Source organism: Pseudorca crassidens, chromosome 11, assembly GCF_039906515.1.
Source record: "Pseudorca crassidens isolate mPseCra1 chromosome 11, mPseCra1.hap1, whole genome shotgun sequence".
In the NCBI taxonomy this organism is placed as follows: Eukaryota; Metazoa; Chordata; class Mammalia; order Artiodactyla; family Delphinidae; genus Pseudorca; species Pseudorca crassidens.
This window is the reverse complement of record NC_090306.1, coordinates 96299498-96311380: the sequence shown is the minus strand read 5'-3', so window position 1 is coordinate 96311380 and position 11883 is coordinate 96299498. Positions and strand designations below refer to the sequence as shown.

General features: G+C 53.3%; 1 protein-coding gene across 11 annotated transcripts in view; it reads left to right on the top strand.

The window, feature by feature from the left end:
* The first annotated feature begins 1613 nt into the window (after positions 1 to 1613).
* PLA2G6 (phospholipase A2 group VI) overlaps positions 1614 to 11883 on the top strand; it is a 49782-nt gene continuing 39512 nt past the window's right edge. For 5 of the 11 annotated variants that reach the window (XM_067698060.1, XM_067698058.1, XM_067698051.1 and 2 more), the window contains exons 1-2: positions 1621 to 1729; positions 10097 to 10485. In XM_067698060.1, the coding sequence (XP_067554161.1) occupies positions 10187 to 10485 (299 nt within the window). In that variant the 5' untranslated portion in view covers positions 1621 to 1729; positions 10097 to 10186. Of the gene's footprint in view, positions 1730 to 8068; positions 8196 to 10096; positions 10486 to 11883 lie in introns of those variants that run through there. The other 6 variants (XM_067698055.1, XM_067698053.1, XM_067698052.1 and 3 more) reach the window with 6 other exon arrangements.

Here is an 11883-nt window from a genome sequence, read left to right as displayed (position 1 = left end):
AGATTCAGTTGTGTGTCTGTGTTGCCAGACCTGCCTTGTAGACTCACCTTGAATATGGGAGAGTATTTGCTGAAGAATGGGACTCATCCTGTTGAACCTCTGAGGTTTCCCAGGTCAGATTGCTCAGCAGTGGGTGGAATACCCGACCTTTTGCAAGCTCCCTGATAACCATTGCCCTAATTTCAATTGTTTGGGGGTGCGGAGGGCAAGATACATTTCACTGAGAATTCTGAGTCTTCTTCCCATTCTCTCAACTCAAAGCTGAAACTCCGAACAAAATTTTAATCTTAGTTTAAATGAACAGTTTCTTCACCCGTAAAATATGAACAAGAGTAACTACAATCCCCAGATGATGGATGTGAAGTCAAGTTACTTTGTAACTGGCAAAGCTCTGTACAAATAGTACTTACTGTGGTTAGTTTTCTTAACTTGTCTAGATTCTTAACTAAATCTTGTCCCAGTTACATTGGCTGCCCCCAGTCTGGGCACTAATATCTTGGGACAGACAGGCAGAAATATTCTTCTATTCACAGGAATAACAAACAGAAACTACCCTTCCCATGCCAACAGAGAGCAGTTTGGACAATTTATCTAGATCTAGGGCTGGGGAATGATTAGGGGGAAGAAAATGCGTCTAACCAAGTCTGGCAGGCTGGACAGGGGACATGATCTGTTCAGGGAGAAGCAGATTTGTGACTAAAACCCAGCCTCCTCCCTTCTATTTAATGCATTCTCAGCATTACTAATGATAACAACTGTCATTTATTTTTTAATATTTTTATTTATTTATTTGGCTGTCTCCAGTCTTTGTTGCAGCACGTGGGATCTTTAGTTGCAGCATGCGAACTCTTAGCTGTGGCATGTGAGATCTAGATCCCTGATCAGGGATGCAACCCAGGCCCCCTGCACAGGGAGTGCTGAGTCTTAACCACTGGACCAACCACCAGGGAAGTCCCACGACTGTCATTTATTGAAATCCCACTATGTGCAGGCAGGGGGACTAATTTATCTCTAGTCATCATAACAACCCCGTGAGGTATTACTGTGCTCACTCTCAGATGAGGAGTTCACAGAGACCAAGTCATTTGCCCAAGTTTCTACTAAAGTGCTGCAATATTTCCTGAGATCGGCTTGGGGAAGGGCTGCCAGAAACCAAGGAATAATTTTTTTTTTTTTTACCATAACTAAGTATTTTTTGCTTATACTAAAAAATCATTGTTCAGCTGAAATCGAAATTTAATCCCGTATTTTTATTTGCTAAATCTGGCAACCTTAGCTTGGAGGTACCCGGCAAAATCAAAGCAGGTTCCTGCTTGTTATGCCCTAACAGATCTTTGTTGGTTTTGTTTTTGTCTTTACGAGCCGTCGTAAAAGGCAGGTTCAGACTTCAGGCCTCTGACCGTTTTAGTGGGCTGAGGGCGGAGAACGGTGAGACCCCTGCCCCCCATTAACATGTCTGCCAAGGAGCGGTAACGCGAACCTTCCGCCCCGCACAGACGTGGCCGCGCCCCGCCGCCGAGGATTGGCTCAGCCCAAAGCCCGGCCTCCCTCGGCCATGGGAGCCCCTTCCATTGGGCAGTTATAGAAGATGGCGGAGCCCCGCCCCTGCCTTCCTCTCGCGAAGCACAGACTTCGGTGACTGGCGGAGAGCCGTGGCCGGGCTGTCACGTGGCCCGGGGCGCGTCTGTTTGCGGAAGTAGAAGGAAGTAGAAGTGCTGAGTTTGTCGAGGTGAGTGACGGCGCGGGGAAGGCGGGGCCAGGGGCACCTTTCCCAAACCTTCTTCGTGTCCCAGACTCCTTGGACTTCACCCCGACCGTCCCGCAGGCTTCCCTCTTGTTCCCCAATTCCGAGGCACGTCCTCCATTAACCCTTTTTTGACCCCTAAATGCCCCCAGCTTCCACCCTTTGATCCCCAAGCGTCCCCAGCTCCCATCCTGTGACCGCTCTTGTCTCATCTCTAACTTGTGTTCCCTCAGGGACCCCAGCTGCGACCCTGGGTTCCCCCTCTTTCTTCCCTGTGCGTCTCTCCTCTATCCCGTGCCTCACGTTCTGAGTCAACTCCTTCCCGTCGTCCCCCAGCTCTCAGTGCCTCTTAGTGCCCCCAGCTTTCAGTCTGGTTCCCAATCATTGTTCCCAGCTTTCTTTCTGTGCCTTTCTAAGTGCTCCCGATTTTTCCGCCTCTGTGTGTTCCCACCCGATCCCCCACTGCATCTCTGTCTTCTGTGTCCCTCCATCTGTCTGCCCTGTTCTCCATCACTCTTCCGCATTTCTAACTCCCTGCTTCTCCCTGCTTATTGTCTCCCAGGTGCCTCCAGATTTCATCTGTGCCTACGCCCCCCATGCTCCCTCCTCTCCCATAGCCTAGTCACCCCAGAGTCTCCCAATCCCCCAGTCCTGTGTCCACCTCCTGCTCCCACCGATGACCTGGAAGCTGGTGACAGGAAGTATGTGACCCTTGTGACCATGTGACTGGAACGGGCAGGCCGGTGGGTGTGGGACAGGGAGGGCACAGGGCTCAGGGACCTGTGCACATGTTTTGTATGGACTACTCACACGACCTCAAATACCTTCCCTTCCCCTAAACTTCTGAGTCTTTCCCTTCACCTGCCCTCTTACCCACCCAACAGGATGTCAGGCAAGTTTGGTTTGGCACCACAGATGCTCCACCCTTGGGCTGAATGCAGTGTTTTTGTTATTGTCTCTGCCTTAAAATTTTCCTGGAGTTTGTAGGCCATTTCCTGTCTGAGTCTCAGTTTCCTCATCTGTGACAGGGGGATTGTTATTTCCTGCCCTCCTCAGGCTGCCATGAGGTTCAAAATTTGAGAAAATGTAGAAGGCAAAGCTTTGTAACCAGCATGGCCCTGTGCAAATGCATGGGTTTGCTATTGTGTCATTGGCAGAAAAGGAAAAGGGACAGAATGAAAAATCAAGGAGGGAAAGACAAGTCTTGCATTTCGCATGTACAGATTTATTGACCATCTGCTATGAGTCAGGCTCTTTTCTGTGTTATTCTTACCGTTTATTCATTCATTCCTCATTTATTTCACAAATATTAGTGGACTGTTTGCTATGTTCTAGGCTACCTTCATAGCCAATGTTACTCCCATTTAAATCAATAAGGAAGAGAGGGCAATTGAGTTGCCTGAGTTCACACCAACTGATGTGGTTGGAGCTAGAATCTGAAGAGAGCACTTTGTAACACCAGAGCCTGTGGTGGGATTGCTCTGCCCTGTAAGGGTCACTACTGTTGTCTAAGTGCCCAGGGCACTTTTTCCCTTCCGTGGGTTACTTTCTTATTAAATGACAGTATCCTCAAAAGGGAATTTCCTTCTCACTCAGCAGAATGACATCACCGAGAGATAAAGGAAGGAGAAATTTAAATGCGGGGTGTGTGTGTGTGTCTGCGCGTATGTACTGGGTGTGTGTGGGAAGAGGTAGGGGCTGTAGTGAAGGGGAGGTCTTGTGTTACAAGCTTCACTTTATAGAATGTGGCTCCTGGGAGAGCATTTTAATAGGTCCGTGCCTTAAATGCCTCTTCTCTTTTTTTGTCCATCCTCATTTTTTTTGGTGATCTCATCCAGTGACATAGCTTTAAGTACCATCTCTACTCTGACTCCAACTTCCAAATTTATATCTCCAGTCCGGTCCAGACATTTTCGCTGAATGATAGACACACACATATTTGCTCCCTCAACATCTCAAACTTAGGAATTTCAAACTTAAAGTACTTAGACTTAAGCACCTGTATCCATCCCCTTCCTCCCTTCCCTCACCCTCTACCAAAATCTGTCCCTCACACGCACTTCCCCATCTTTAGGAAATGGCAGTATTCTTTTGGTTGCCGTGGCTCAAGCTGTGAGATGATCCTTTTTTAAAAAAAATACATTTATTTATTTAGTTATGGCTGCATTGGGTCTTCGTTGCTGCGTGTGGGCTTTCTCTAGTTGTGGCGAGCAGGGGCTACTTATCGCGATGGCTTCTCTTGTTGCAGAGCATGGGCTGTAGGCATACAGGCTTCAGTAGTTGTGGCACACGGGCTCAGTTGCTCCGTGGCATGTGGGATCTTCCCGGAACAGGGCTCAAACCCGTGTCCTCTGCATTGGCAGGTGGATTCTTAACCACTGCGCCACCAGGGAAGACCTGTGAGATTATCCTTGATGCCTCTCTACACCCCGCATCCAGCCAGAGTTAAGATCACTCCTTTGCTCTAAGCCCTGTAATAGCTTCTCCTCTCAATGTACCTGCCTGGCTCCCTGTTAACCTCTCTGACCTTACTGGCTTCCTTGCTGTTCCTGGAACTCACCAGGCATGGTCCAGCCCCAGGGCCTTTGCACATGCTCTTCCCTCTGCTTGGAAAACTCTCCACCTACGTACCCATTTGACTTTTGCCCTCATTTCTTTTAAGTCTTTATTCAAGGTCAAGTTCTTGGTGAGGACTTGTTCACCCTATCTAAAATTTTAATCTCCACATGGACACTTCCTGTCTCCCTTCTTTCATTTATTTTTCTCCTTGGCATCTAATCAGCATTCTGAAACTCTGTCTTTATTTTGCCTATTTGTCTTCTTTGTTACAGCCCCCTCTAAAATAGAAGTTCTAGGAGGGCAGGGATTTAATCTGTTTTGTTCACTAGTGTGTTCTCAGCAGTTGTAACAGTGCCTTCCACAGGATTGGTCCTTGATAAATATTTCTAGAGTGAATCGTAAAACGGTCACCCTGTATCATGCCACCAGCCCCAAAATGTCCTAAAGTCATTGGGGTCTCCCATGCTGGGCAACTCCAGCAGCAGTTCTGGGCAGTTTGCTTCCAGCTGTGGTCCAGCTAAACAAAGTGGGTGAAAGAGACACTTTTCCTTTTCGGAAAGGCCGTTTTGCTCTGGCCCATGTGAACAGCGGCGCACTGTTCCACGAGGGCCTTGGCTTTCGGCACACGGGGGTCTGCACATCAGGCCTCACTCAGCCACATTCCATGCGGGATTCCTCCTGAAGGCCGCTTGGGGATTACGAGCTGGGGCTCTGGATTCCAACTAATTGGGTTCAGATCCTGGCAAGTTACATCACCTCCTGTGCCTCAGTTCCCTGTGTGTAACATGGGAAGAAGTATGCCTTCTTTTGTGAGTGTTCTGAGGAATAAATATGATCGTTACCCCCAAACTTGGTGAGGCATCTGGTGCTCAGTGGGCGCTGGATGAATGGGGCAGTGTTGTTGGGTGCGAGGTGACAGGAGCCAGCCCTCCCCCATTCCTCGATGGCTTAGGGAAGAGTCTGGGAAGAGCTGGGGTCAGGGTGAGCATTTGGAGGGATGTTTTGTTTGGAGGCAGCCTTGGAGGCCCAGACGCTCGGACGAGAGGTAGAAATGCCGTTTCACCTGATGCCTACATTCATCCTGTCTTTCCTCGTGCACTAATTGAGCGCCTGCGTGCTCCGTGCAGGCTCTCTGCTAGTGCTGTCAGGAGTCCGAGGAAGAAGGCGTGAGTCCAGTCGCCAGGCAACGCCTCCCATTTCCTCTCTCTGGGCCTTGTTGCCCCGTATGCCAAACAGGGATAGCGATCGCACTGCCCCTGTCTCATGGGCATTTGTGAGCTTTGAGGCAGCTAACAGACGTGAAAACCCCCTGCCAGCCATAAAGCGAGGTGGCCTTGTGAGAGGATGTGCCGTGGGCCAGCATGCAGTGATGCGCTCGTGGGCTGGGAGGTGCAGATGGCAAGCGCTGCAGGAAGGAAGTCCGCGGGGGTCAGGGGAGGCGGAGTGCTCTGATCTGACCCTGTGTTCTCAGCCCGTCCTGCCAGGGCAGGGCACGGGGGTGACGTCGGCTGCACCGGAGGCTGTCCTGTGCCAGTCGTTCCAATCATGGGACATCCTGTCATAAGCAGCTGGGGCTCACAAAGCCTGATTTCCAACTCAAGCAGTTCTGTGTGTGCTTCCAGAATCCCCATGTGGCCCGTCCCGTGAGGTCAGCCACCTGGCCCGGCTGTCCTGGCACGCACCTCCTGAGCGGCCACCCTGCCCCTCTGGTCCAGCAGTGAGCTTGACGAGTTTCCCTGTCTGGAGTATGAATGAGCTCAGCTTCAAGCACGGAATTTTCCAGATCAAAGCCCAGCAGGTGCCCCGTAAGGGATGCCCTGTGCTGGGGTGAGCTCCTGGGCATTTCTGTTGTGGTCAGAGTGGCTGAGGAATGGGACGTGTGGTGTGTTACCACCGCACAGGGTGAAGAGAGGAGGGAGGGAGGGAGGGGTGCCTCAGAGGTGCTGGCCCCCCGGGGCCTCCAGCTGGTTTATTCATTTGTTCTCATTCATTCACCAAACATTTACGTTATGCCCACTGTGAGACGGGAACAGCATGCCAGGTGCTTGGATAAACCCATAAAGGGGGGATGGGCCCCCCTCCCCCCAGCCAGCAGATACGGCATCACCATCCCAGGCTAAGTGGTCAGTGGGCGTGCACTGGGCGGGGTGGGGCACGGAGGACGGCACACGTGCGCCTGGGGCTGGCAGGAGGGGAGGCGCAGGGTGTGATTCTTGAAGGAGGTGGCACGTAAACTGAATCCTGAAGGATGAGAAGGGGTTTATTCATCTGTCTGACAGCCCTTTCTTGAAAGCAGGCTCTGGGGCAGGTGAAGACGGCAGGGAGGACAGTCCAGGCAGGGGACGGGGATGGGTAGGGGGTGGGGGGAGGGGTGCAGGTGGGGTCGTGTGCGCAGGGACCCTCCACGCTCCGAGTGGCAGCTGCCCCCCAGCCCAGCGCCCATCCCTGCAACTATGCCGGAAAGAACTTGGGCTCCAGGGTCAGAGGTGGCGGGGACAGGAGGAAGGGGACAGAAACGAGGCCAGCCTGTTACAGTCGGTCCAGGATGTGGCCCAGGGTTTTCATTTCCTTTCTTCCACCTCGTGATGACAGTGGCCACTGTTTGTGTGCCCAAAGTGGCCAGCGTCCCACTTTCCCTCCACTGTGTCATTTCATCCTCACGCCTACCCTGGAAGGCTGGAGGAGGGCCAGGCCTGTCCTTTCTGGGGCCAGGCTGCTGTCGGTGTGTGTGGGGGGCACCCTCGCCACCAGCCCTGGGGACCCTGAGGAGGGAGGCTCTCCTCTGGGGCGGGGCATCTGCCTTCCATCCAGCTGGACCCTCATGGTGACTCTCCTCCTTAACCCAGGTGGGCCGTGGGCGCTGGTTGCTCCCGACTCCCCAGCTCCCTGTGAGCGCCTCTCCTGGTGCTGCGGCCTGCCCTCTGGGAAGCCTCTGTGCTGCTTTTCTAAGCCAGGCCTGACCCGCCCACGCCCCCCGACTCCCCACATGCAGGCCCCAGAGGCTCAGCCTACACTCCCACTTTCTTTTTTTCTTTTTTTAAATTTATTTTTATTTTTGGCTGCGTTGGGTCTTCATTGCTGTGCGCAGCTTTCTCTAGTTGTAGCGAGCGGGGGATGCTCTTCCTTGCTGTGCATGGGCTTCTCATTGCGGTGGCTTCTCTTTGCTGCGGAGCACGGGCTCTAGGCGCCCGGGTTTCAGTAGTTGTGGCACCTGGGCTCAGTAGTTGTGGCTTGTGGGCTCTAGAGCACAGGCTCAGTAGTTGTGGTGCACGGGCTTAGTTGCTCCACGGCATGTGGGATCTTCCCGGACCAGGGCTCAAACCTGCGTCCCCTGCGTTGGCTGGCGGATTCTTAACCACTGCGCCACCAGGGAAGCCCACTCCCACTTTCTTTAAAAAATATAATAGGGCTTGGGCTTCCCTGGTGGCACAGTGGTTGAGAGTCCGCCTGCCGATGCAGGGGACACGGGTTCGTGCCCCGGTCCAGGAAGATCCCACATGCCGCGGAGCGGCTGGGCCTGTGAGCCATGGCCGCTGGGCCTGCGCGTCCGGAGCCTGTGCTCTGCAACGGAAGAGGCCACAACAGTGAGAGGCCCGCGCACCACAAAAAATAAAAAAATAAATAAATAATATAATAATTTTCTATACCATTTGGAAAATAGGGGAAAGAAAAGGAAATTGCCCATAAACCTAATACTCTCATCTACCCTTAGTATTTTGGCATGTTTTCTATCAGGTTTTTTTTTTTTTTTTTTTTTTTTTGCAGTGGCTTTGCAGGCCGAGCTCGCAGCTCAGAACAGCACAGGGAGCATCATGGACTCATTGCCACCGAGCCTATAACGACGCCACGTGCTTTCCCTGAGTTGTTACCGCCTTCTCAGCAGCGGCCTTTAGTGAGCACACGGTGTCTGGGGGGTAACGTGTCGTAACTTACAATTCTCCTAATGCTGGCTATTGAAGCTGCTTCCATTTCTGTGTCAAAACAGAAATTGTTGTAAAGCATATTGCCGTGCATGCCATGTGTTCTGTTTTGGGGGAATTCTTTTCCGGATACCAAGTCCCATGCCTTCTCTTGGGGTCCCAGCCCCTCTCCCCTGGCTGTGGGGAAAGGCGCAGGTACCCAGCTCCTCTGTCCTTTCAGCTCCCAAGTGTGGAAGAAAGAAGGACCTTGACATAGGTCTAAGCATCCTCATGAACGTTCTCATTTAATCCTCACCGCACGTGAGAGGCGAGCGTTGTCCTCGTTTTAAAGGAGGAGAAACTGACTCTCACAATCTGCTCACACCACATCAAAAAAGGAAAGACATTACAAAGCTTCACAGCGTTTTCAAAGCTCTTCAATCATGGTCTCTAAGCCTCAGTTTCCTTATCTGTAAAAGGGGGTGATGGAACTAAAGAGGGCTAATGTTTGTTGAAAGTTACTGTCTGCCAGGTACTGTTATTAGGCACTGTTGTGATCCCCATGTTACAGTTGAGGAAACTGACTCAGAGAGGTTAAGTAACTTGCCCAAGGTCACACAGCTGGTCAGTGGTGAGGCTGGGATTTGAATGCAGTTTTTTTTTTTTTTTTTTTGCGGTACGTGGGCCTCTCACTGTTGTGGCTTCTCCCGTTGCGGAGCACAGGCTCCGGACACGCAGGCTCAGCAGCCATGGCTCATGGGCCCAGCCGCTCCGCGGCATGTGGGATCTTCCCGGACCGGGGCACGAACCCTTGTCCCCTGCACTGGCAGACGGACTCGCAACCACTGCGCCACCAGGGAAGCCCTTGAATGCAGTTTTGCTCCCAAGCTGCATGGTGTGCTTTGGCCATCTGCCTCCTACAGTTTGTGAGAATTAAATGAGACAGTTACGTGCAGTGCTTAGCTCAGGGCCTGCTGCCTAGTGAGTGCTTAGTAAGCGTCTCCTGGTGTGATGATGACTGTTGATCCTGACTGCCTTTTTAGATCATCCTTTGTAGGCCTCTTGCTTTTCCTTTCATCCCTAACGTCGCTCCTCCCTCCACCCACAGGCCAGGGTATGACTAGTATCCACTCACATGTCCACGCTCTCCCGCGCTGCCCACACTCGCACGCTCTGGCCTGCAGCTGACCTGCTCTTTTGGCAGGTGACATCCTGGCACCGAGGCAGGGGTGGCCTCCAGCCAGTTGTCATGCAGCTTTGGTGGCACTGCCTGAGGAAGGTAGTGTGCTTTCTGGGAACCCAGGAAATAACGAGGCATCTGATTCTGTTACCCAAACTGGGGACAGTTTCCATAGCAGAAACTGTGACCCTGTGGGTAGGAAACAAAATTTCCACCGAAACCTATGGCAGTGTTTCTAAGTCTTTACGTTCATGTTCATTTCCGAGGGGCTGCTCTGGCGTTCTCTCAGAGCTCTTTGGGAAGCCCGTGGTAGCAGGCGCCAAAGGTTTTAGACAAATGCCCCCGATGGAGTGTGAGATGACCCTGGTCCCTTTGTGGCGTCCAGTAGAGAGGGGACACTGGTTTTGTTTGTGGAATTCAAATGACCAGTGCTAAGCTCTTTGAGTTCCCAAAAGTTAACTCCATACTTTACAGAGTGAGAACACCCCGTTTGCACAGGGCAGTGTCACCCATCACGTGCGTTCATGTCTGCCATCTCCTTTGATCACAGCAGCCCCGCACTGCAGATGAGGAAACGGAGTCTCTTTTGGGGAAACTGCGTCAGGGGGCAGGACAGTGCTGGTCACCTGTGCACGGTGGCAGCCCTGGAACTTCTCATCAACCCTTCTTCCCTCCCACTCAGTGTTGTTTCTCTCTCTTTCCCCTCCTTTCCAGGTCCCTCCAGGCCCAGAATCTGGGGAGCAGCGCTGGTGGGGAGCCACCTGGGTGCCCGTGCAGGAAACCGCCGTGTGAGGTGAGGTGCGCATGGGAGACCGAGCCCGGCTGACCAGAGACCCCGTTTTCTTCCAGACTGAGGGGGAAGGTGGCGGGGCCTCCCCGCCGGCCCCACGGAGGATGCAGTTCTTTGGCCGCCTGGTCAGCACCCTCAGCGGCGTCACCAACTTGTTCTCCAACCCATTCCGGGTGAAGGAGGTGGACGTGGCGGACTACAGCTCGAGCGGCCGGGTCCGGGAAGAAAGGCAGCTGTGTCTGTTCCAGAACGCTCCCAGTCGCACGTGGGACTGCATCCTGGTCAACCCCAGGAACCCCCAGAGTGGATTCCGGTGGGTGATGGTCCGTTGCCCCACACACACTTCTGTCCTTTGACTCCTCCCAGGTCTCAGCCTGGAGGTCCCTTGGCCGAGAGCAGCTTCTTCAGGTTGACATCTGAGGGGTCTGTTGGGGGTGGGGCTGCTTTTAAAACGGAGGGAGGGGCTTCCTGGACTCGACACCTTCCGGCCCATCAGGGTCCCGGCAGCAGGGGCTGGGGCTGGAGGACTGTTGCCTCCCTCGAGGCTTGACCCATACAGATGGAGGGAGGGAGGAAGGATGGGGAAGCCGAGAAGGTCAAGTCGGGGAAGGCCCAGGGATCACCTGTAGCCCTGGGTCCTTAAGGCGTGACTGTCCTTGTAGGGGCTGGTTGGCTGACGTTTGTTCAGGGGAGCCTGCAAGGGGTGGACAGCTGCTCTTCTCAGGGCATGCTGGGCCCCCCTCCGTGGGCTAGAGGAACGTGTAGGAATCCAGGACAGGGCTGAGGAAACTGAGCAGCTGCAGGGCCGGTTGGGAAAAGGGGAGAGGAGTGACCAAGGACCCCAAATGCAGGATCCAGGGAGCTTGGCACACCGGGGCTGAGTTGGGCTACGGCTGATGGTCCTGCTTCATTCGTTCACCCATCTGGCTGTCCTGTCGTCCAGGGAGTGAGCTGGGAGGTGCGGATGGAGGATGGAGGGTGGGAGGCTGGAGCAGAGGTTCTGAAGAGCTGCAGAAATGGTGATGCCAAGGCCTGGGAGTCGCTGGGAGTGAGGGCTGTTGGGGGGATGGGGGCACTGTGCCAGAGCCCTGGGCTTTTCACTGGGGGTGGTCATCGTGGGGGGTTCTCCACTGCTCCGAACACCCTGCGCTTTGTGGAGAGAAGGCTTGGTGTACTGGACTTCCTCTTCAGGGGGCCGAGGTTCTGTCTTTTAAGTCTCCTCCTTTACTTGCCTGGAGGGCTTTGTCCCCAAAGTACTTAAGTGTGTTGGACGGAGGTGTGAGGGTCCTGCTTCCAGCCTCCAGGTAGAGGTGCTCCTGTCCTGTAACTGCAGAGCTTCCGGCTGGGGGAGGGGATCAGGGTCTTCCAAATCCTCAGGTTTTATTCCCTAAGGCCTGGGAGTCCCACAACACCCCTGTGGGTGGAGAGTTGGACGCTGGCTGATACAGACGGCATCAATGATAGTATCGCGTTATATTAGTGCATGTGTGAGGTGCTGGTCTAACTGTTAGCTCCCTCTATCCTCACCACAGTCCCCAGAGGTAGGGCTATTATTGACCCCTTCTTACAGAGGAGGAAACAAAGCTCAAAGAAGTTAAGTAACTTGCCTGAGGTCACAAAGCCACTCATAGCAGAGCTGGGGTACAGACATCCTGGCTCCAGAGCCCACCTCTTCCTTTTCCTCCAGGTGGGCCGCTTTGCAGTGTGATGA